This window comes from Ananas comosus, linkage group 6 (genome assembly GCF_001540865.1).
Source record: "Ananas comosus cultivar F153 linkage group 6, ASM154086v1, whole genome shotgun sequence".
In the NCBI taxonomy this organism is placed as follows: domain Eukaryota; kingdom Viridiplantae; phylum Streptophyta; class Magnoliopsida; order Poales; family Bromeliaceae; genus Ananas; species Ananas comosus.
In genome coordinates this window covers 13,674,957-13,697,458 of record NC_033626.1, presented here as the reverse complement: position 1 = coordinate 13,697,458, position 22,502 = coordinate 13,674,957, and the positions used below count along the sequence as shown (strand labels likewise).

The following is a 22,502-nucleotide window of genomic DNA, read 5'->3' as shown; positions in this document are numbered from 1 at the left end:
TATCGTCATATTACTAATTTTTAATAAATTTTAAATCCTTCTGTTTTTGAATGTTCGCTTCCTGAAGGTCATTAGGTTGTTATTAAATGGCCGTAGGAAAGGCTCACACGGCAATTCCAGCAAATCATGATAACATATAGATTGAATTTTAAAACCCATTCCATCAAATGGTCATTATCAGTGTTGGCCCTTGCACTATGGCAATGCAAACCACACTACTTAATCATCCGTCATTCAAAAATGGGCCAGTAAATATCTATTTGTGAATGAAGCAGATTGCTTGCTATCTATTTCTCAAAAAAAAAAAAAAAATCTATTTGTGATTGGACAAAGCAAAAGTACAATTTGATTTAACAAGTTCAAGAACTATTTGCTGGCAAAATCTTTACAGTATCTATTTTCCTGCATTAGAGGCGAAAAATTCTAATGATACATGATACATTTTGCATCTGAAAACTCACTTTAGCTTTTCACCGCAACAAAAATCATACCAAATCCTGATTTTCGCTAACGTGGTGCAATTGGCTCTGCTTGGAGGTTTCGCGGAGAGTTGTTAATGATGTTTGAAAAGGCATTAGCCAGAACTATGTAGCCACAACTATGTAGTAATCTCGCGTTAAAGAAATGAAAAAAACATATACTAATCTCAGCATCCTCGAGCATACATACACAACCCAATGTAAGAACATTACCATCTCGATGGCCACCAATATTCATCTTCTCTCCCACAATCCTCATCACAAATAAAAGAAATTTCAAAAAGCCCAAAAGGGAATCTGAGTATAGAATCTTAATGGAAATAGTCCAAAATGGATGCACAAGACAGTAATTCTTGCAGATTCATGAGATTTTCCTTCTTCAAGATTGTGCAGGACTGGACAATATGCAGCAAAACCATTTCTTCTGCAGATCCACATGAAGTTGTCATACGATGAGTCAAATTACGAAGAATGCAAGCCAAAAATAAAGTTGTGGCTCTAAAAGCCATCGTAAACATCTTTATATTAATGAAGAAACTCACCGAATTGGATCTGGAAGAATAAGCTTCCTCTTTGTGCTCCTTTCCAGGAGGGTCTGACCCTTGGACATTGCCGCCGGTCTTTTTCTCATCCCTGGCTTTGTTGAATATGACAGTGAATCCCTCTGCAGAAGCAGGGTCATTGACATCCCATTCTCCAAACTTGGGTAAAGGCCGTCCCGTATCCTGCTAGAAAACCACAACAAACCTATTTTATATGGTCTAGCATTTATGCATTTCAAAATATTTCACCTAATATGTTAGCCACAAATAGTTCAAAGCTGCTTGGGAAACCGCAGTTATTGGGAAATAACAACTTAGGCATACCAATCTTAGCAAAACCTTTCCGTAATCCAGTCAAAAGTTCACCATTAAACAGTATTTAGCTCCTCCTTTGTGATTTTTGTGCTACAAGGGTAAAAAATAGAAAGAAAGAAAACTGGATGGCCTTTTGTAAGGTTTCTACTGGGGAAGTGCAAGGAGCATTTTGGTTCAGATCTCTTCCAACAGCATGACTATCCAAAAGCATATGTTACCAGGGAATTGCAGATATTTTCAGCGGAACAACCAGATGTCAAGCACGCAATTAGTTGATCATGTTGTAAGAAAAGAGAACCTATATATTCCCTGACGCTCAAAGAAAGGACATCAAGCACAGATAATGTTTGCTATCAGGCAATATTTGGTTACAGTATAATCAGCGGGGAGGCGCAAATATACATGCACAAACTGTATCATAGCTACAATACGTGCATTCACCAGACAGACCTATTCATTCCTAAACAGCATTTCGTGCATTAACATTTTGTATGATTATATAGACGCTACAGACATGATGGTGCAGATACACATGATACAAAAAATTGATTACAACTGTATTAAGGAATATGGAAGCATATCAGGATAATGAGATGAAGAGGATAAAGTGGGAAAGGTCGCTGAAATGTTTCTCTTTGTGACAAGTCTTTTCTAGATGCAATCATACACATTCACACTGACGCCTATACACCTATAAAATCCCAGTTATACATAGCATTCAAAACCCAAGCTTTTCCCCGAAAATCTAAGTTTTACATGTGTCCCACAAAATCTCGTATAGCAAAAACCAACTTCCCTGTTTGAACTTGAATAACATACTCACTTAAGATAAGGCAACTTTGTATAAACCACGATTTTGACAGGCAAACCTTTATAATGTACCACACAAACAGGGTCCATAAATTTTTTTTGCGCTTGATTGCAAAGAAGAGAGGTTCACAATTATGACTGGTGTAGCAAAGAATCTTAGACAAGAGTAGCTTCAGACATAAGATTTAACCAAAAAAAAAACGTAGTACAGGAAACAACCTCTCTTTGTATTAAGATGATAAGCAAGAAATGAGAAGTATCATTAGTAATAATATAGCACAAAGCACAAATCCAACTATAGTGACCAAAGATTAAGTTTTTAATGAAGATAAAATTATTCGCTTTTACTTAAGTACGAAAATAAACACATCCAATGTCACTGGTTTCCGCATGAAGATGCTTTGAGCTGTATAAATCAATAAAAGGGACAACAAGATCAATTTACATGTAGAAACACGAAAAGGATGACCATAACAAGAATCCCATATCGAGGAACATCCGAATAATCTACTAGAATCGTAACTGAGACTACATTAACAGCGCAATGCATATACAAGATTAATGCTACTGAATCTCCGGAGTACTAAACAAGTGTTATAATATCCAAAGTGCACTAACAAAATATATATAAAAAAAATCTAAAAACATCTGCAGCAAAACACTTACAAGAAATAAATTACGGAAATAATCAACAAATAATAGCTCATAGATTGCGGATTCTACAAATCAGATGTTTCAAACCCTAGAGAGAGATTCGAACAAAAATCAAACAGAAAAAAAAAAAAAGAAGAGATCGATTATCGGAGTTAAGCATTTGAATGCGACCAAAGAAAATCGACACAATTGATTTCGTATTACAATAAAAGGGCTTACCGACATGGATTATAATCGTCTTCTCAAAGAATAGAAATGGGAGGAGAACGGGGACAAAAATTACGAAATGAGAGGAATGTGGAGAAACGGGATAGATATATATATATATATATAGTAAAAAAAAAAAAAAAAGAAAAAAAGGAGAGAGTAAAATGTATGTTTACTCCGCGTACTACTACTAAAACGCTACTTAGTCCTTGTGTAGACATTTATTTTGTGAACTAATCTTTTAAATTTGTCTAAATTGAAATAAGTGGGTTCTTTAGATGTAAAGGATTTGTTTGATCCTACTCTAGAATGTAGTATTATTCTTAAAAAATTCAAATTAAAACTTCCATTTTGAAGACTTAAAAACTGCATAAAAGCTTTAAACCGTTTCACTATGAAACGCTTAATTATCGATAAGAGTAGAAAAAACTAGATTTCATATTGTCCGTAAAATGATTCTGAGAAAAGGAATATTGGTACTGTATATCGATATTAGGATAGTACAGGGACTGTCCATACATTTTGGCTACTTAATTAAGTTTATTGCTAAGAATAATTTAGTGTTAATTAATTAATAATAAATGTCGTGGAATTTTGGATACTGGAGCGGAAGAGGTGGTGAGCTGTGCGGCTGCTGGAACCCGTACTGGAGCCGTTAATTTTAACGGCGAAATTAAACGGAGACGGGCTAAGGGGTAGGCGGAGCTAACGGAGCAGGACGGGGTGGTCTGACCGTCGGAAATGCCAGGTTGGCGTTTAAAGACAGCACCGTTGAGACGATCGCTTGCTTAGCTGGCGGTTCGTCGAGTCTAGATTCTAGAACGCTTCACCGGCTAATCCTACTGTCTTATGTATGTTTTGCTACAAAAATATAATATAATATAATAATAATAATTGTAAAAACAACGGCTATATATTTATATTATTATTATTATTATTTTGAGAGATAGGTAGCACGCTATCCATTTCGTTTATTTCATTTAGAAATAAACTTAGCTGGAAATGAGAATCAACTAAGATTCAAATTTGGGTTTCGGGTACCAACCACCAAGTCCTTTATCACTTGCTTTAGGGCCGATCGGTATTACTATTATTATTTATTATTGTATATTATTTTAGTTGTACCTAGCTTTCACAGCTAACAGCAGATTTTGAGGGTGTTCGAAGAAAAAAATCAAAACAGATTTTTTTTCTTTTTTTTGGATTCGGGGTGCTCGCTGGATCAGCCTTTACTGTTGGTGGGGAAAGCGGCCTGCACTGCTGCCCTGCACAGCAAGATTTGGTATATCAACGGCGGAATGGGCGAACATATTCGGCTCGCAGAATCAGAAAATATAGAACGGCGCAAATAAAAAGTGCTCGTGACATATATAAAAGAATGATAGTTGCTGACAATGTAAGTGCTTTTTTAGAGAGCAAGTGATCTTATATTTATTTTTTGGGAATTATAGCAAGCTGTCAGTCTCCTTTTTTTGTTTTTTTTTTACACGCACTCAGTTACAAATATAAAATGATTAGATTTTGAACTTGAATATTTTGATATCAATTATTAAATTATTAGCCACTTAGCTGTCTTGGACCTATCGGTTTTTTTTTTTTTTTTTTTTTTTTTTTCGGCTTGTTTTCTCTCGGGGCCATGTTGCCCCACTCTTGTAGCTTAATTCATCTGTTTAATGAATGAAGCGGGTAGCGTGCTACCTTTTTCTCAAAAAAAAAAAAAAAATATTAAATTATTAGCAAATTACTCTAAATAGAAATATGAAAGACTGTTTTGAATAGAATCATCTAATATACCGTTTCTAGAGCAAGTGGCAAAGAATTTGGTGATTGGTACCCGAGATTCCAAGTTCGAATTCTAATTGATTCATATTTTCAGCTAAATTTATTTTTAAATGAAATAAACGAAACGAGTAGCGTGCTACCTATCTCTCAAAAAAAATAAAAAACTCTTTGTTATAAAAGAAGAAAAATAATGTTATCCATATATACATCACTTTTGGAGCATAAATCATATATTTTATTCATCCAATGGGTTAGATTTGCTTAGTGGTGACATTAATATAATTATTAAAATATTTCCTTAAATGGATGAGGGAGATATATATGAGTGAGGTGTATGATTGACACTCTAAATAGAGCGTACGAGTAGTATTTTTCTTAAAAATATTCTTATATATGCTGCTTCAATTGGAAGGTGCACATTTTGGTGCCACTCAGATAGCTTAAATGAGAAGTGAAGCCGAGAAAATAGGGCGAATGAATGCTGAGGATGAGAAAATATAACTAGGTATTACTAATGCGTAAGAGGGCCAATTAGTCATGTTCGATCATTGGTGCTTACCATTAATCGAAAAAACTTGAGTCATTAAAAATACACAATTAATTAACTTAAAGTATATAGATATATCATCCATGGGTCTCGATCGATTACGACTTTATAATCCATGGGTCTCGATTACGACTTTATCTAAATAGCTTCATGCCGTTCGAATATGATTTGGTCCAATCCGACCTTCCATCATTTTAAATATGACTCCACTCAACTTAGTCTCTCACTATAGGACAGAATATTGACCCTTTTAAGTTAACAAGTCGTGCAACTACTTAAATTAGAGACTGAAAAATGCAAGCATAAGGAGTATTGCTGTTCAGACGTAGTTTTAGTCTTCCTCTTACGTACTAGATGTACATTCATTAAGATGATGTTATTATATCATTGTAATGAAAAAATTATAAGATCTTTGATAGTATCTTTAGGTGCACGTGTTGATTAACTTATATGTTATTTTTGAACTGCACATGTTAATTAATTAATACCTTTTACATAATGTATGCCAACATATTCCTCAGATTCTAAAGAGGTTCTAGGAAATATGCAATAATACTCAAAAAGCAAAACAAGAGCTTGGACTAAAAACAAACTTAATAAATAAAATTTCCACCATTACTACTTTCATAAAGTAATTGACATGAATATTCATGAAATTCCTATCCAATCTTACCCTATGGCCCTTTGGTTCGGGATAAAGCGGAACAACGAAAATTATACCTGCTATTTTCACCAAACGGGATGTTTTTTTAACCGAAATATTTTATACCGATCGAACCTTATTATTCCCAATTATTTTGGAATAGCTTGGGATAAACTATTCCACCATTTTGGTGGAATGGTACTATTCCAATGTTAATTCCAAGCTCTAGCTTTATTAAGATTATAAATTGAATTAAACTAAATTTTATAGAAATTATATCTTATTTATTATAATAAATTATTTTTATATAATTATTAATTGTACTATATTAATATATATTATTTATATTTTAATATTATAACAAATTATTACAATAAATTATACTTAAATATTATAATAAATTATTTTTTGTTAAATTTAAGTTTAAGTAAAACTGCAAAAAATAAAATTAATTTTGTAAAAAATTGTTTTTATTAAATATTATAATATAATATTTTTATAATACATTATTTTTGTTAAATTATATTTTATATCAAATTCATTTATCACATTTTTCACTATCCTCTACTATTTTATAAAATTAACCAAATACAATTTCAGTTATTCAAGAATAGCAATATTACAAACCAAACACAATTTTATTTTTATTTCTGACTATTCCGAAATAGTAAGCTAAACCAAAGATAAAAAATTTATCTCAATGTTCATTATCCCTGAACCAAATAGGACCCTCGGTTTAGAGCTTGATCTCGTGTACATGGGATGATAAATATTTAATGCTATTATATTAGAGAAGTATACATCTGAATGCTTTTTCTTTTTTTTTTTTTGAGAGATAGCTTCGTTTATTTTATTTATAAATAAACTTAGCTGGAAATATGAATCAACTAGGATTCGATCTTGGGACCTCGGGAACCAACCACCAAGCCCTTTGCCACCTCGGGTATACATCTGAATGCTGCCAATTGAGCAAATAAGACTAAATAAGTAGAAAAATTATTCCTCATAATTATCCATTCACGTGTCGGAAAAATTTATCCAGTAAATGCTTGAATGTTTTGATTGTATAAACGACACGCAAGTTGTATTATGTCATGTGTCAGCACTTTTTTCAATAGAGCCAAACTAGATTTCTTTCCTCCAAATCCGCAAATCCGCCAATCCGCCGAGTGATCAATACTTTTCCAAACGAGCTAAAAAATAACATTCTCTGATAATAATGCTAAATAAACTAAAACATGAGTTACGGATTTAAGTTTTATGGATAGTGCAGTAAACTTTCTACATGCATCAGTCGCAGCAGCACTCCTTGCCATAGCAAAGCTGATGAGGTGGCGGAAAAGGAAAATCCTGCAGGGGAAACAAAAAGAGCCAACAAACTGATTGTAATTACCATTCTAACCCTCCACCAATCAGCAACTCCCATACCAAGATCCAATGCAAATCCCAAATCCGTAATAAATCGTTTACTCCGAGGGTTGAGTAAATCTGAGTGCGCGAACTCCGTGGAATCTTAAAACGAGCCCTAGAATCGTCCCCCCCGAACCATCCGTTTCGAGCCGACACCGGTCCCCCTAAACCCGCTCGAGTCGCAGGTGCGCGTGATCGAATCCCTTCCCCCACCCCCTCTTCTCTCTCGCTTCTCTAGCGATCGGATTCATTCGAGTTTCGAACCCTCGCGACTCGCCCTCGTGTCGCTCCGCTTCGCTTCTCGTTTTTGCTTCGCTCCCTTAGGTGTATGTGAGAGCGAGAGAGCGAGAGGGAGGGAAGGGGAGAGGAGGAGGAGGAGGAGGAGGAGGAGAAAAGGGCGTCGGATCGGTGGATCCGAGGGTCGGGAATGGCGCAGAAGCCTCAGCAGCAGCTGAGGGAGCTCGGGTCGAAGCTCGAGACGCCCCCCGCTTCGAAAGATGCTCTCGTTAAGCTCCTCAAGGTGAGTAGGGGCGAGCTCTCGGGATTGTTGAATTTGAGACATTGATCTGTGTAAACTTGCTCTTTGGATCACTGTATGCTTCCTTAGGTTTTGTTTTTATGGGAAATTTTCGTGAATTGTTTGTGTTCCTGGTACTAGCGTTGTTGAATTGGGTGAAAATAGGGTTTTTGCCGTTTTCAGGGGTATAAAGATGACGCCTTTAGTGGAAAAGATGGTTATATGGTTGCTCCGTTAGTGTTTTCGTGGTTTAGTATGTTTGCTTTAGCTGAATATTTGAAGTTTTTAGCTGGTAACTTTAGCAAAAGAAATTTGGAAATCTTGCTTTCTTGGTCACTAAAGATCTGTTTTGGCGGTTAAGTTCATGAAAGATGATCCATTGACTGCGACACTAGCATTGCTGTTGGTTTCTTGGCCTGGCTTTTTCTCGAATTTAAAGACATGAGCATCTAAGTAACAAAAACTTGAAATGTGTCATGCCAATTATTTGCTCTTCCAGGAAAAATAATGTCTAATATAGGCGAAGAAGACAATTTAACAAACTAGTAATGCACTTTTAGGGTAGATTTCTTCTAACTACCTGCATTTAGGAACCAAAAGTTCTCCAGAGAAGAGAATCTTTTCTTATTACTCCCAAATGACTGACATACATGATTATGAATAGAATACCATTCTTTTGCCAAAGTTCTAATTTGACACTACATGAGAATATTTAGTAATTTTCTCAGTTTTGCAGTAGCTTTGTAACATTTGCAGTAGCTTTCTAACCTGTGTTAGCTGTCTTTTATTTAGAATTTTTTGTCAATCTGATTGGATATTCCGTAAGTATATCTTATCCATTTGCTTGGCTGGTCAATCTTTTATTTAGCAATTTTTGACAGTATGATTTGATATTCCATAAGTATATCTTATCCATTTGCTTGACTGGTGCGGAAGTTGCTTCGGTAGCAATGTTGTATGCTCAACTTTTGATTAGCAGAATATGCAAGATTCTTTAATATTGGGCACTTTGAGGACTCTTAGATGAAACTTTAGTCAAGCCGCTTCTTAGATGGTTAAATTTTTTTTTTTTCTAAAAATGTAGAAGTATGTAGCTCTGCATATGACTTAGCTTATTAGTAGCTTAAAGAAGTGTTAGCCAAACTTTTCAGAGATGCTGTGTTTATTCAAAAACTAACCCTTATCTAGGTTCGCCTTCTTGGATTCTTTTTTATTCACTCGACTCTGGCAGGCAGAGTTTCATGTGAAGTTTAATGCGATTGTCTTCTTTTACTACCAAGCCTTGCAACACTTACTAGCCAATTAGCTGTTAGCTTATCTCTACAAATGCTCTATTCTTGCCCATTCAATCCCTAACATTGAGAATCACTGTCCTTATGAACTTGTAGCAAGCTGCAAACTGTCTATCTGAGATAGAACAGTCACCGTCGGCGTCAGTTTTAGACTCTATGAAACCCTGCCTCAATGCAATAGCCAAACAAGAATTATTGAAGCATCAAGATAGGGATGTCAAAGTTCTGGTTGCCACATGTATATGTGAGATTACCAGAATAACTGCTCCAGAAGCTCCCTATAATGATGATGTTTTGAAGGTAAGTCTCTTCCATGACATTATATTATTGCATCAAGGCTGCGAAAAGAAAATGTGCGGCATTAAAAATAATCTTTTTTATGTCCAATATTTGTTATTTCCTTGTAGGACATTTTTCAATTGATTGTCGGCACATTTAGTGGATTGAGAGATGTTAACAGCCCATCATTCGGGAGGAGGGTTGTTATTCTGGAGACTCTTGCAAGATACAGATCATGTGTTGTGATGTTGGACCTCGAGTGTAATGATCTCATCAATGAAATGTTTCATACATTCTTTACTGTTGTCAGGTATTCTTTACTTTGTAATTCGTTTAACTTTCCATTTAATGTGCTAAAATTTGTTTTTCTAGGATGAATGATGGATACAACTCCAGTCATATTGTTCCCTTTGTTTTTGGAGTATGAGGAAGTTTGTAGGACTAACTATCACACTGATTTCACTTCTTAGCCTTACATGATATTTTTGAAATGTAGAAGGGGAAACTCTAGATATCTCATGGGTAGTTTAGTCCGATTCCATCATAACACTTTATAGTCTGGACTTTAACATTTTACCGTTCTATCATTAATAATTTGGTTGCCCAGGAGGATTCTAGCGTAATTTCATTACTGGACTTGAAATGAATCATGTGTTGCCCTGGTGGCTTGTGGAATTGCTGTAAAATGACCCTACAATCATCGAATTTGTTAAAAACTGGCATTAGTATTTGCAATTCTCCTTGTAACCTATACACTACAGTAAATTAACAAGCTCTTTAGAAATACTGGCATTCAATCGCGTATATCTTGTTGGCTCTTCTTGACAAATGAGTCCGGTGATGTGCTAACTTATCGCTTGCAGTGACGATCATCCACAAAATGTTCTCAACTCAATGCAAACAATTATGGTACTCATTGTTGATGAGAGTGAAGATATACAAGAAAGTCTCTTGAGTATCATTCTATCAGCTTTGGGAAGGAAAAGAACTGTGAGCTCCTTTTCCTTTTGTCTATCTAATTCTTTACCTTTCACCTTGTCTTATCCATATATTGAGAGATTTGTGCTTTTCTCTAAGTCCTCTTGTGTCCTTTTCTAAGAGTCGTTATTTTACAACTTCTTTTATTAGGACTATTCTATGGCTGCCCGAAAGCTGGCTATGAATGTAATAGAGCGTTGTGCAGGAAAACTCGAACCATTTATAAAGCAGTTTCTCATATCATCCTTGTCGGGAGATAGCGGTTATTTGAGTGATTCAGTTGACCATCATGAAGTCATTTTTGATGTTTACCAGTGTGCACCCCAGATGCTTACAAAAATAGTTCCTTATATAACTGGAGAGTTACTGGTAAGCGCTCACTATCTCTTTTTTTTTTTTTTTTTTTTTGAATTCCTTGTTTAATATTCAAGTGAGTATCTAGTGATAAATTGAAGAAGCATGTTAAAGAATGTGCACCATTCATTTTTCTTCAAATCTGAATTATGTAGACAGATAAGCCAGATATTCGGTCTAAAGCTGTTGAGTTACTTGGGGAGCTTTTTTCATTACCTGGAGTACCCGTCTTGGAATCTTTTCAGCCACTTTTTTCAGAGTACTTGAAGAGATTGGCAGATAGAGTGGTGGAAGTCCGTGTTTCTGTAATCGGGCACTTGAAAACTTGCCTAATGTCAAATCCTTCCAGGCCCGAAGCTCCTCGGATTATTAGTAAGGAGACATTTTTGTTGAAACAATAAATTCGTGTTTTTTCGTTGTATAATATGTAATATTTGTCTACACTTCAAAATCATCTATTTACATATATTTCCCTTTGAAATCTGAATTTTGATAAATAACACTAATCCAGTTTCTTAACTCGGGGAGTCATATGGGGAGAACACTAGTCCTGTCTATGGAAATCTGTTCTAAAGAGGGGCATTTTTGTAGGTACAAGTTATATGCTTGGAAATTAAGTTTTGAAGGCATACATGATTCAAATTTTACAGGGATATATATGTATGTATATGTATAGAAGTTTGCAGCGCTATGTATATGTAAAAATATAATGCTTTAATCTTTGACTATTTTCCAGAGGCACTTTGTGAAAGATTGTTGGATTATGATGAAAATGTTCGAAAGCAAGTAGTTGCTGCAGTTTATGATGTAGCATGCCATTCATTAGATGCCATTCCAATTGAGACTGTGAGGCTAGTTGCAGAGCGTCTTCGAGATAAATCTGTTTGTGCTCCTTCTCATGTTCATAAATATTTAATTCCCTTATGACTTTAATTAATTCGCTAACTTGGTGTTCCTTTGTGTGATTTTAGTTATCCGTCAAGAAATACACTATGGAGAGGCTGGCTGATCTTTACAGGCTTTATTGCCAAAAGAGCTCTGATGGTACGATAAGTTCTGATAATTTCGAGTGGATACCGGGGAAGATATTGAAATGTCTTTATGACAAAGACTTCAGGTGAGGAATATATACATTTGGAGAGGTCAATATCCTTGTGCTTGCTCAATTCTCATTGAATGCTTTATCTGACTAAGAAGTTTTTTTGAGTTTAACTCAGCATCGACATACATATCACATATAAACTGACATAATATCTAGGCAAGTTGTTCCATGAAAAAAAAAATGTATAGGAAAGATTTCTTTTGCTATATAGAAATCATACCCTTCACTATATGAAGATGTTGATTCTTTAAAGTGCAGTTATGCCTATTGAAACTGTTATATTTAATCAACACCTTAAATTTGGAAAGAGATTTTTTAAGAGTTTAAAAATTCTGTCTTCGCTATTACAAAATGAAAGGATAAGAGTAAATTTCTGATATGTTTTATAACATGGTTTATATAAGTTGTTGCAATTTATTTATTTATTTTTTATTTTTTTTTTCTGGAGACCATTGTTCTAATCTAAAGGAAAAACATTGTTAGGTGCCATTCTGCTGTAGTCTATGGCGTGCCTTTGATATTTGCTGCTTTATTGTTAAATTAGAAGAGTATATGCATGGCACTACTTCATATTTTCGATTGTTGAGAGGATATATGTAATTCTTTTTGGTAACCTTCCACAGACCAGAGACAATAGAACATTTGTTATGTGGTTCTCTCTTCCCGCCTGAGTTCTCAATTAAAGATAGAGTGAAGCATTGGATAACAGCTTTCTCGGGATTTGATAAAGTTGAGGTGAAGGCTCTTGAACAAATTCTTCTGCAAAAGCAAAGGTTTGTGGATAGATGTTATTTAGGTTTAACACTGTCAATCTGTTAAAATATCTACTGCCAGAATTTCCTTTTCGATTGCAGGTTACAGCAGGAAATGCAAAAGTATCTTTCCCTTAGACAAACATATCAGGTTTGTGGTTTTTGTGTATCGCAATCATTGTTTACATGTTTCCAAGTTGTTATTGCAAACTATTTTTGCTCAAAAGCAGGAAGATGCTCCTGATCTCCAGAAAAGAATTTCTGGCTGCTTTCGGAACATGTCTCGCTTGTTCAATGATCCTGCAAAGGCTGAGGAGAGTTTAAACATGCTTAACCAGTTAAAAGATGCAAATATATGGAAGATATTGACAAGCTTACTCGATTTTTCTACTATGTTCAGTCAAGCATGGTCTTCTCGGGTAATTATTTATGCTTAAGTCTTTATTTACGGGCCTGTCTAGCTAGGCTAGAGTTTCCACAAGATGCTTTTTGAGTAGAACTATCCGAAGCACCCCTATCTACTCTTTTGTTACAATGCTGCCTAACAGCTTCTTGCTGAAGCGCAAGCAAAAGCTTCAAATTGGATCTTTTGCTTTTGGGGCTCAAAAAGTACATTTGACCTTCTTGTCATAGCAAAAAAATCCAGAAATTTATTAGCCAAATGCCTGTGTTTTGAAGCTTCTGCTTTTCTGGAGGGGAGAAACTGCTCCAAAGCCAGGCCAAAGAGGCAACAAATCTATGCCATTTCAGATTCCAAAGTTGTGAGAGCAGTTATATCATGGTTAGACATTAACAGTTTGAAGCTCATGAATGCCGACACTAATTTGGTTGGGAAGAAATGTAGGACATATAATGATCTACCGTGGAGATGATAGTCACACATTATTATATATTCACATACATATTAGGGGGAGTTTAATATAAAATTATTCAATCATTTCTTATCTGTAGGAGGAATTACTTAAAATCCTGGGAGAAAAACATCCACTCTATGATTTCATGAGCACGCTCTCAATAAGATGTTCATATTTGCTAATCAACAAGGAGTTTGTTAAGGAGATTCTTTCACAAGCTGCTGAACTAAAATCTGCCGGAAATACGAGACTTATTTCATCATGCATGGATCTTCTTACGGTAACATGCTCACTCCAAAGATTGCATATTTATTCAGATGTTCTGAAATAGGAACCTCCTGTTCATCATTTTTGTTCCACGGTTTTCCCAGGTAATTGCTGGTTTCTTTCCTTTGTTATTGGTTGGTTTAGAGGAAGATCTCGTCCATCTTCTGAAGGAAGACAATGAAGCACTTAAAGAGGGCATTGCACATGTGTTGGCCAAGGCTGGTGGGACAATTCGTGAACAATTGGCCATGACTAAAAGGTTTGATCAATTAAACTAGTTATAAAACTAGTTAGCTTTTTATACATGGTGGTACATCTCTTGCAGAGTTTATGGACTAACTATCAGGATATATCATTTTTCAGTTCTATTGACCTACTGTTAGAGAGGCTTTGTTTAGAGGGCACCAGGAAGCAGGCCAAATATTCTGTTCATGCCCTAGCCGCAATAACAAAGGATGATGGTCTCAAGTCACTTTCTGTACTATACAAGGTTGACATGGTCATCCACGAGTTTCAAATGTTTCTTATACTCTCTGAAGCAAATTTTCACTGAATTCTCTTATTTTCTTTGTATATACATGTCATGACTACTGCACTTACAGCGGCTTGTGGATATGTTGGAGGAGAAAACACACCTGCCGGCCATGTTGCAATCTTTGGGTTGTATTGCTCAGACAGCAATGCCAATTTTTGAAACCAGGGAGGATGAAATAGTAGGGTTTATCATTAACAAAATTCTTCAGTGCAGTAATGTATGACTCTGACCTTCGCGTTCTTACATCCTTTTTCACGTAATTTAGGAACTATTTCCTGTTTAAGCTTCTTTATTTGTTAACAGAAGGCTGATGAAGTGTCAATACCTAAAACTGAGTGGAATGAAAGGACGGAATTTTGTTCTTTAAAGGTTAGTATGGTTTCTACTCGTTTCTGGAGTTTGAAGCATCATTGGTTCATAGCAGATAGTTTGTAATTTGATTTCCTTCAACTACATTATTTCCAATTATTCTGCAGATATATGGTATTAAAACTCTGGTAAAGAGCTACCTACTTTCCAAAGATGCTCATTTAAGACCAGGAATTGAGAAACTTATGGGGATCCTAAAGAACATTCTCTCTTTTGGTGATATTTCACGAGAGACAGGTTTAAGGTAGTAAAAAGAATTACCAATTTTCAATTTGGAATTTACTTTGAAGTGCCAATAGTGCTCATAGAATGTTGTTTCATAGTGCTGTTGATAAGGCACACTTAAGGCTTGCTGCAGCAAAAGCTGTTCTTCGCTTGTCAAAGCAATGGGACCAGAAAATACCTGTTGATGTTTTCTATATGACCTTGCGAGTTTCGCAGGTAAATACACTTTGTAACATAACCCTTTTGCAGTTTGTCCTTTTGAACTATCTGTTGTGTCCTTCACGGGTTTCATTTATCTTTTTCTTGATTGTTAGGATGACTGTCCTGAATCAAGGAAATTGTACCTTAACAAAGTCCATCAGTATATAAAGGAAAGACTACTGGATCCAAAGTATGCTTGTGCCTTCATGTTGAGCATAAAAGACTGTCAATCTCCGGAGTATGAAGAGGTTTAATATTTGATATTACTTGTTCACCATCGACTTTTTTGTTTTCCTTAATTACGTAAATGAGGGCCTTTTGTATTTTTTGACTTGTTAGTGCAAACACAACCTACTTGAAGTGGTACAAATATGTCAGCAAGTAAAGGTGCGGCAACTCTCTGTACAAGCCGACATGAACTTGCTGGTGGCTTATCCAGAGTATATTCTTGCTTATTTGGTCCATGCCCTTGCTCATGATCCTTCTTGCCCCAATGTCGAAGACTGCCAGGATCTTCAAGCATTCGAACCTACTTACTGGTACGCCATCTTCAGTGGAAGTGTACATTCTCCCTGGTAGTTGTTCATGGTGATATTATTTTTATTTAGTCTGTTAGAATGGTAAGTTTATATAAAATCTGTGATCATCTGCCACAGTTATTAGTAGATTAATATCTTACCGTAATAATAGCATAACAAAAATGTGTGGACAGTACCTGTGCTATTACCTTATCTGTCTAACGATAGAGAAAAGTGCTTTTTTGTACTTTTTTCTTGTGAGGGAAGCGGAACAAATAGTGAGGTCTTATATTGTTGTTTATCTTGAATTAAATGATTTCCTCGAGATTATTAAGATTTCGAGAGCATAAATTGCCTGTTATGTTTTTTCTGAAAGCTGCGTGAGAAATTTCTGATTTTTCTGAAAGCTGCATGAGAAATTTCTGAATAACTGTATGCTTATGTACTTGTAAGTCCAGGCGATTGCATCTATTTCTTTCAGCGGTTTTGCTTGGAGACGAAGGTTTGCAACCTGGTGGTGTTTCCAACAGCAAGCAGGAGAGTTTTATAACGATAGCTTCTATATTTCACAGTATAAAGTGCTCTGAAGATCTTGTAGATGGGAAAAAGTCAAAAGTAGGTTATTTTTGTGTTACTTCTGTACAGACTTTCTCAATTCTTGGTAACGTATTGATCCTGTTATCTTAACCCAGAATTACTTATAAATGTAATTCGTATTATTATGCAGACTCTACATGCTATAAGTGATCTCGGCCTTTCAATTGCAAAAAAATTAGTACCCGACCAGACGGATGTCCCAGGAAGTGATATGGTTCCATTGCCAGCTCCATTGTACATGAATGTTGAGAAAAACCAAGATGAAAATACTGTGGTAAGTACTTTCCAAAGAAACAGTTGTTTAAAGTTTCCATGACACTATTAGTATTGCATTTTAAAGTTCTGATGGCCTGTAACAGAGCTAAATATAATTCTAAATAAATATAGAGATAAAGTAATATTGCTGATCCCAGATAATTGGCCAATGAGGTATTTTGGCATATTACTCCTATATCTAGGAGGCGTCAAGAAAAGTGCCACAAAACAGTATATGGTGTTGAGTGTCCTTCCTTGGATTTCTTTGTAAGAGCTCACATTCATAGCTCTAATATGGCGTGACATCATATTGTTAGAAATTCAGGTTTTGTCAATTTAATTAACTCAAAGATCATGACCAGAACTCTATAACGTTCTGCAACATGTCATTTAGATTCTTATGTTGCATCTTTGGTGCTTAAATAATTATAAATTCCTTTTTATCATATGTTCTTCGTTGGAAAAGTATTACCTTTTTAAAGTTGATAATATTAAAGAACTTGCAAACTCATAATGCTTTTGGCTAAAAACATATATATATATATATATATATATAGAGAGAGAGAGAGAGAGAGAGAGAGAGAGAGAGAGAGAGAGAGCAGGGCTACTGTGCTAGGAGCACAGTAGCCCTGCTCTCTCTCTCTCTCTATATATATTCAGGGGAGCATGACTAGAGGAGTGTCTGTCTTCTAAAAGTATCTGGTTCTATCTGCCTTGTATAGGTGCATCTATAGAATATGAGAAACATCACAGTATAGATTTATTCTTGAAACTTGAGGTGCAAAGTGATCTACCGAGTACTACCGGACAATGTATATTTTTAGTTATGCTTATTGACTCTACGGTAGCAACATGTTGTTGCTTCATTGTTTTTTTATAACTCATCTAAGTTTATTGAGGATTCGTGGACATTTAGTATGAACTTTCTTCCAATATTCAGCATGATATTTTGTTGTTCCTTTTTTTGTTCTTTCATCTCACGAAGGATAAAAGTGAGGAAACATTGTTGGACTTGGGTGGAGAGAGTGCTCTGGCCCACTTTGAATCACTTCATGTTGAAAGTAAAGAAACGGTATGTATACTGGGAGGAAAATATGCTACTGCACAAATATTTAGGAGGTGCTTTGTTACTTGTGTTGGGTTTTGACCTCACACTAGGTTCTTGTCTGTGAAATCCCAGGTCGATTCAGGTGATGTCAAAGATGAAATGGTCGTACAAGAGAGTGATGAGAATGGCAATGAAGTTCCTCTCGGGAAGATGATGAAACTTCTTCGATCCCAAGGAGCCAAGAAGAAGAAAAAAGCAACAAAGAAACAAAATTTATCTTCTGATGTTTTTGATTTTGAAAATGAAGTTGATGTTTTAGGAGTTATCAGAGAAATAAATATGGACAACTTAGAAAATTCAGAAACGATGAAGGTAAGTAGAGACAATAAAGGTGGAAAGGCATTAGATTCGCGTAAAAGAAAAATAGAGAAAGCTAGCATTGCAGCAGCCACGCCAACTCCAAAACGCAAAAGGTCAGCCTCTAGCCAAAAGGTAATGAAGGGGAAAGACATGGTTCAGTCTACTGATTCAGACTTGTTAATCTCTTGCCTGCCAACAAATACGAAAAATGGAAAGAAACATGCTGATGAATTACATACTGAAGGAGCCATCAGCAGTGATTCAAAGGTATATCTGTTCTTTCACATTGCAAAGGATTATTTATTACAGGTTCTGAAATGCTGCTTCTTGCTGGGTAATCTCAGAAAAGCACGACTCCAGAAGATGCTAAAAAGTTAGCTGGTCAATCTGGAAATTCAACTGGTTCAGTCAAGAAGCGTAAAATAAGAAGCATTTCTGGGTTAGCAAAGGTAATCTAGATTCATGCAGTCAGTCTGACTACACAAGATTGCAAAAGACGTGAAGCCTTTCATTTCCATTTTGTTTTCTAAGGCGACATTCTATTTCTTTTAATGCCTGCAGTGTTCACATAGCAATGAATTAGATGATGAAGAAATAGTTGGATCAAGAATAAAAGTCTGGTGGCCGCTGGATAAGCAGTAAGTATTTCAATTGGCATGTTAACTGAATTTCCAATATTTTGTTTATACACAGGCTTGCTTCCCTCATGTAAATACATATTGATTCTGTTTTCAGGTTTTATGAAGGCATTGTACAGTCTTATGATGCAAAAAAGGAAAAACATGTGGTAGGCTCTCTCTCTCTCTCTCTCTCTCTCTCTCTCTCTCTCTCTCTCTCTCTAAACTAATAGGACATCCTTTTCTAGATCCTGTATGATGATGGTGATATAGAAGTTCTTAACTTAGCAAAGGAGAAGTGGGAGGTCATCAGTAATAATGGTCATCTGCCGAAAAAGGTAAAGATATTTGTCTTGAGATCTATTTAAAATAGTTTAATTCTGAAAAGAATCTATTGCTGCATTCTAACCTGCTTGTTTTTTCACAGATGAAAAAATCCAATCATCTATCTACAAATAAGAAATCGTAAGTGCAAACCTCCTGAGTCCGTTTGCATGGTTAAACTTGTATTCCCACTTTGATGTTATAAGATTTTTGAATAGGTCGTATTACTTGCAGAAAATATTTTGATGATATTGTTTGTAAAAAAAAAATATCATGGATGTATCTTTAATCTAAACTAAGCTGAAGCACCTCTTCTATGGTATTTGACATTTGATGTGTAATTGTTGTTGCAGATCGGATGAGAAAAGAGAGGATGACAGCAAGCATGGTGACCTCAGACAATCTAAAAAGTCCACAAAGAAGTAAGTAGAAATATGACGTTTATCACCAGAGCTGGAACTTGGGTTACTCAACTCGGGAGAAAATTAGTTTGGTATTAAGAACACTTAGGCAACAATAACTTAAACTAACATTTACCTGTTTGGACATCGAACAACTCACTATATAAATTTAGATCTAGCTACATCCTTCAGTGTAACCAAAATAAATAAATAAATAAATTGCAGGAGAAGAGAAGTAACATAAAGGATGAGAAGAAACTTCACGCTTGAACATGCTGCGATGCATGCTGGTTTATTGTTAAACTGTTCCATTTTTTTTTCCCTTTCAGTTAATATAAGCTCACTCGTAACTCTGAGAGTGATAAATGTATCCCTTCACAGAAATGGATCTGGACTGATTATCCAGCAAAAATGCACATTGATATGCTAAACTATCAAGACTGTTAAGCATACGAAATTCTGTAAATTCTGTACATTTTCTTTCTTTGAAATGTTCATAGCACCTTCACTTGTACTACTAGATAAATGTTTGCATTAATTTGGAGACCACTATTTGCCTTTTCATGGGTTAGCACCTACTAGAAATAAACCATGAAGGGCAACTGGGCAAGCACCTGACGGTGCAGGCCACCCCACCAACATGGAGCGGAAACTGCTCTAGTTGTGACTTCAATACTTCAGATGGTTTTCCATATCAGCAGGTTTAGGTGGGTAGCTCTTATACACGATCAACATATGAATTAACACTAGGTTTGTAATTATTATTAAGTGGTAATACTTGATTTCATTAGGAGTCTAGAGAGCCCAAAAGTAGAAAATTCACAATTGAGCAATAGTTGGCTTGGAATTTGGGATGATATTTTCGCGCAGATATAGCAAAAAGGCACATTAAAAAAAAATCAACATCATAGAGAGGACTTTTTCCCATTTCCCTCCTTGTTTTGTCCCTGTTCCTTCCATACACTCCTAATTGCTTCTCATATGTAGGTCTGCATCTTCTAAAAGTAAAGATACTGTGGGAAAACACAAAGATCATGACAGGAAAAGAACATCAAAAGGTAGCAAAAAATCAGAACACCTTGATGCGGATAACAGGGCTGATTCTAACTTACCAAATGCCCATTCTCACTCCGGTTCTGAAGTTGAAGATGCCAATTCTGGTACGTCTATGTTCAGATTGATACTTGTCTCGAGTGTCATGTAACTACCTTGTTAGTCGAGCATGTACATTTGCCTGTAAATACTTGCACATGTCTGTAGTTTTTCCACTCTGGTAATGCATCGCGGGAAATGACATACATTTAATATGTCTCAGATGGTCATGAAGAGGATGAAGCTCCAACTTCTCCTCTAATGGAAGAACCTGAGGCAGGGCTGGAAGAGGGAAAAGAGGAACTTGGAAAGGAGCAGAAACCTGATTCCTTGAATGGAGAAGACAATGAAGAATCTGATGATGAGCCAATTGTACACTTTCCATCTCTTAACCCTTTCTAATCGAATCGAAAAGTTAGAGCATGATGATTCGGCCCTCTAATTTATTCTCTTTTCTATGGATATGCAGAGCGCGTGGAGATCACGTGTAGCAAAAGTCACATAAACTTGCTCCAATCTACTATATCTCAGAGCGCACAAACTCGAACATGGGGATTTTTTTTTTTTTTCTTTCGAATGTTCATATATTCTTGTTTGTTCCTCCCTTACTCAAGCTTCATGTAAGAAAAACACCACAGGTTAGTATGAAAGAGCCTTGCAAAATGAATGGTGCTTATATCATCTGTTACATTGCCAAGGCATTCTCGCAGACGACTTTTGCGGATCGAATTCACTGATCTTGCCTTGGTTGATCTTCTAGAATCGCTCGTCCTGTGCTTAACGAATGAAATTCTGGCACTGGCTGGTGGTACTTTCTGACATACACTAGGCATAGCTAAATTATTGTAGGAAGTAGTCAGGTGGAGTTTTAGTGCAAAATCGTGTCATCGTTCTAATTAGTTCGGTTGCGGGCAGTGTACACTAATTTAATTCGGTTGAAGGTGCTTGTGGATCTTGATCAATATTGTTGACATGACTAGCTAAATACTAGATTGCTGATTTAGTGTACAGCAGTATTGTTATCTCGTTGTCAGTTTACTTGTCTATCTAGTCGACTCCTATTAATCTAAACATGGTAATTTTATGAATAAAGGACTGACTTGCTTCACCATTGTAATCTCTGGTTGTTCTGAATCTGTTCTATTTTCTTCATGATATTTGAACATCTGACCTTGTGTTTTATCTCGGTCCTCTCGTTTGCATGTGTATAATACTTCCTTGCGTGTAATCTGGAAGTTTCTGAGATTATTATTATTTTTTTTTAAATTCTTCGTTGGTTGTTTTACTTGATCCGTGCAGGGCTAAGCGCTCCTACATTTACATGTTCAGGCAATAACACAATGCCTAGCTGCATGACTCAAGTCTAAAGATGAAACTAAGCAAATTGCAACCCGAGTATGAACAAGTGAATATCTTATACTCTACGGTCCTGTTTGGATGCATGAATATTTAGTTCAATATATATTTTTTATTTATTCAAAAAAATTATATATTTGATTGATAAAAAATGTTAGAATTGGATATTATATTTGACTTTTTAAAGTCATTTTTTTAATATAATAAATTATTTTGTAGGCCAAAAATTAAATTTCTTACTTACAATTATGACATTCAAATAGGGCTTATGTTGCTGCTTAGATGCCGGAATAAGTTATCCAGTGGTATGCCATCCGGTATGAGAATATTTTTGTGATTAAAAATTAAGAGTACGATAAAATGTTTGGTACAGAATAGCATATTCCACTTTTAGTTTTTCTGCGGATAAGATAATCTTGTGAGCAGAATATACTATGCCTCCACAGAAAAATTACTGTCGGTACATTCAAAAATTGAATGTAAATTTTACACCATTTCATTCAAGGGTTTAAATATTTTTTTACATTTTTACTAGTAAGAAAAAAAAAAAATGATTGATAAGGCTAGTGTGAGAAAAGTGACCCACGGATGGGAGAGTGAAAAATTTATGTAAACTTTTAAGACGTACAGGTACAAAATTGCCCTTCACAGAATCTTAGATGCCAAATCCTTTCAAAGAGTTAAAATTAAAATTTCTACCTTCCAAATATATAATTACACAAAAACAAATTTATACCAAATAAGTTATCTCCAAATAACTTATTTCAATATCTAAAAGTAAACTAAATAAATTATTATTGGATAATTTATTCACACACCC

The 22,502-nt window shown here is 35.5% G+C and overlaps 2 protein-coding genes across 5 annotated transcripts; one reads left to right on the top strand and one right to left on the bottom strand.

Annotated features, from left to right (window-relative positions):
* LOC109711704 (RPM1-interacting protein 4-like) lies at positions 604-3,101 on the bottom strand. Of its 2 annotated transcripts, none has more exons than XM_020234876.1 (3): positions 3,020-3,101; positions 1,022-1,204; positions 604-903 (listed from the first exon to the last, which is right to left on the bottom strand). In XM_020234876.1, the coding sequence occupies exons 1-3, from the start codon at positions 3,023-3,025 to the stop codon at positions 859-861; spliced, it is 234 nt and encodes a 77-aa protein (XP_020090465.1). In that variant the 5' UTR covers positions 3,026-3,101; the 3' UTR covers positions 604-858. The 2 variants fall into 2 exon arrangements, with proteins under 2 accessions (XP_020090465.1, XP_020090464.1); XM_020234875.1 differs by having other exon boundaries at positions 1,022-1,207; positions 3,020-3,096.
* Positions 7,546-21,443, top strand: LOC109711467 (sister chromatid cohesion protein PDS5 homolog A). Of its 3 annotated transcripts, none has more exons than XM_020234514.1 (33): positions 7,546-7,909; positions 9,295-9,498; positions 9,606-9,787; positions 10,341-10,467; positions 10,606-10,824; positions 10,965-11,181; positions 11,546-11,691; positions 11,781-11,926; positions 12,535-12,684; positions 12,766-12,814; positions 12,894-13,082; positions 13,615-13,797; positions 13,889-14,043; positions 14,148-14,274; positions 14,387-14,536; positions 14,623-14,688; positions 14,796-14,932; positions 15,012-15,129; positions 15,228-15,362; positions 15,454-15,653; positions 16,091-16,247; positions 16,360-16,503; positions 17,470-17,556; positions 17,665-18,159; positions 18,237-18,341; positions 18,454-18,530; positions 18,628-18,679; positions 18,758-18,847; positions 18,937-18,974; positions 19,187-19,255; positions 20,222-20,394; positions 20,550-20,698; positions 20,796-21,443. In XM_020234514.1, exons 1-33 carry the CDS (start codon positions 7,817-7,819, stop codon positions 20,829-20,831), a joined length of 4,665 nt encoding a protein of 1,554 aa, XP_020090103.1. In that variant the 5' UTR covers positions 7,546-7,816; the 3' UTR covers positions 20,832-21,443. The 3 variants fall into 3 exon arrangements, with proteins under 3 accessions (XP_020090103.1, XP_020090102.1, XP_020090104.1); XM_020234513.1 differs by having other exon boundaries at positions 12,891-13,082; XM_020234515.1 differs by lacking the exons at positions 7,546-7,909; positions 9,295-9,498; positions 9,606-9,787 and having other exon boundaries at positions 10,344-10,467; positions 10,661-10,824; positions 12,891-13,082.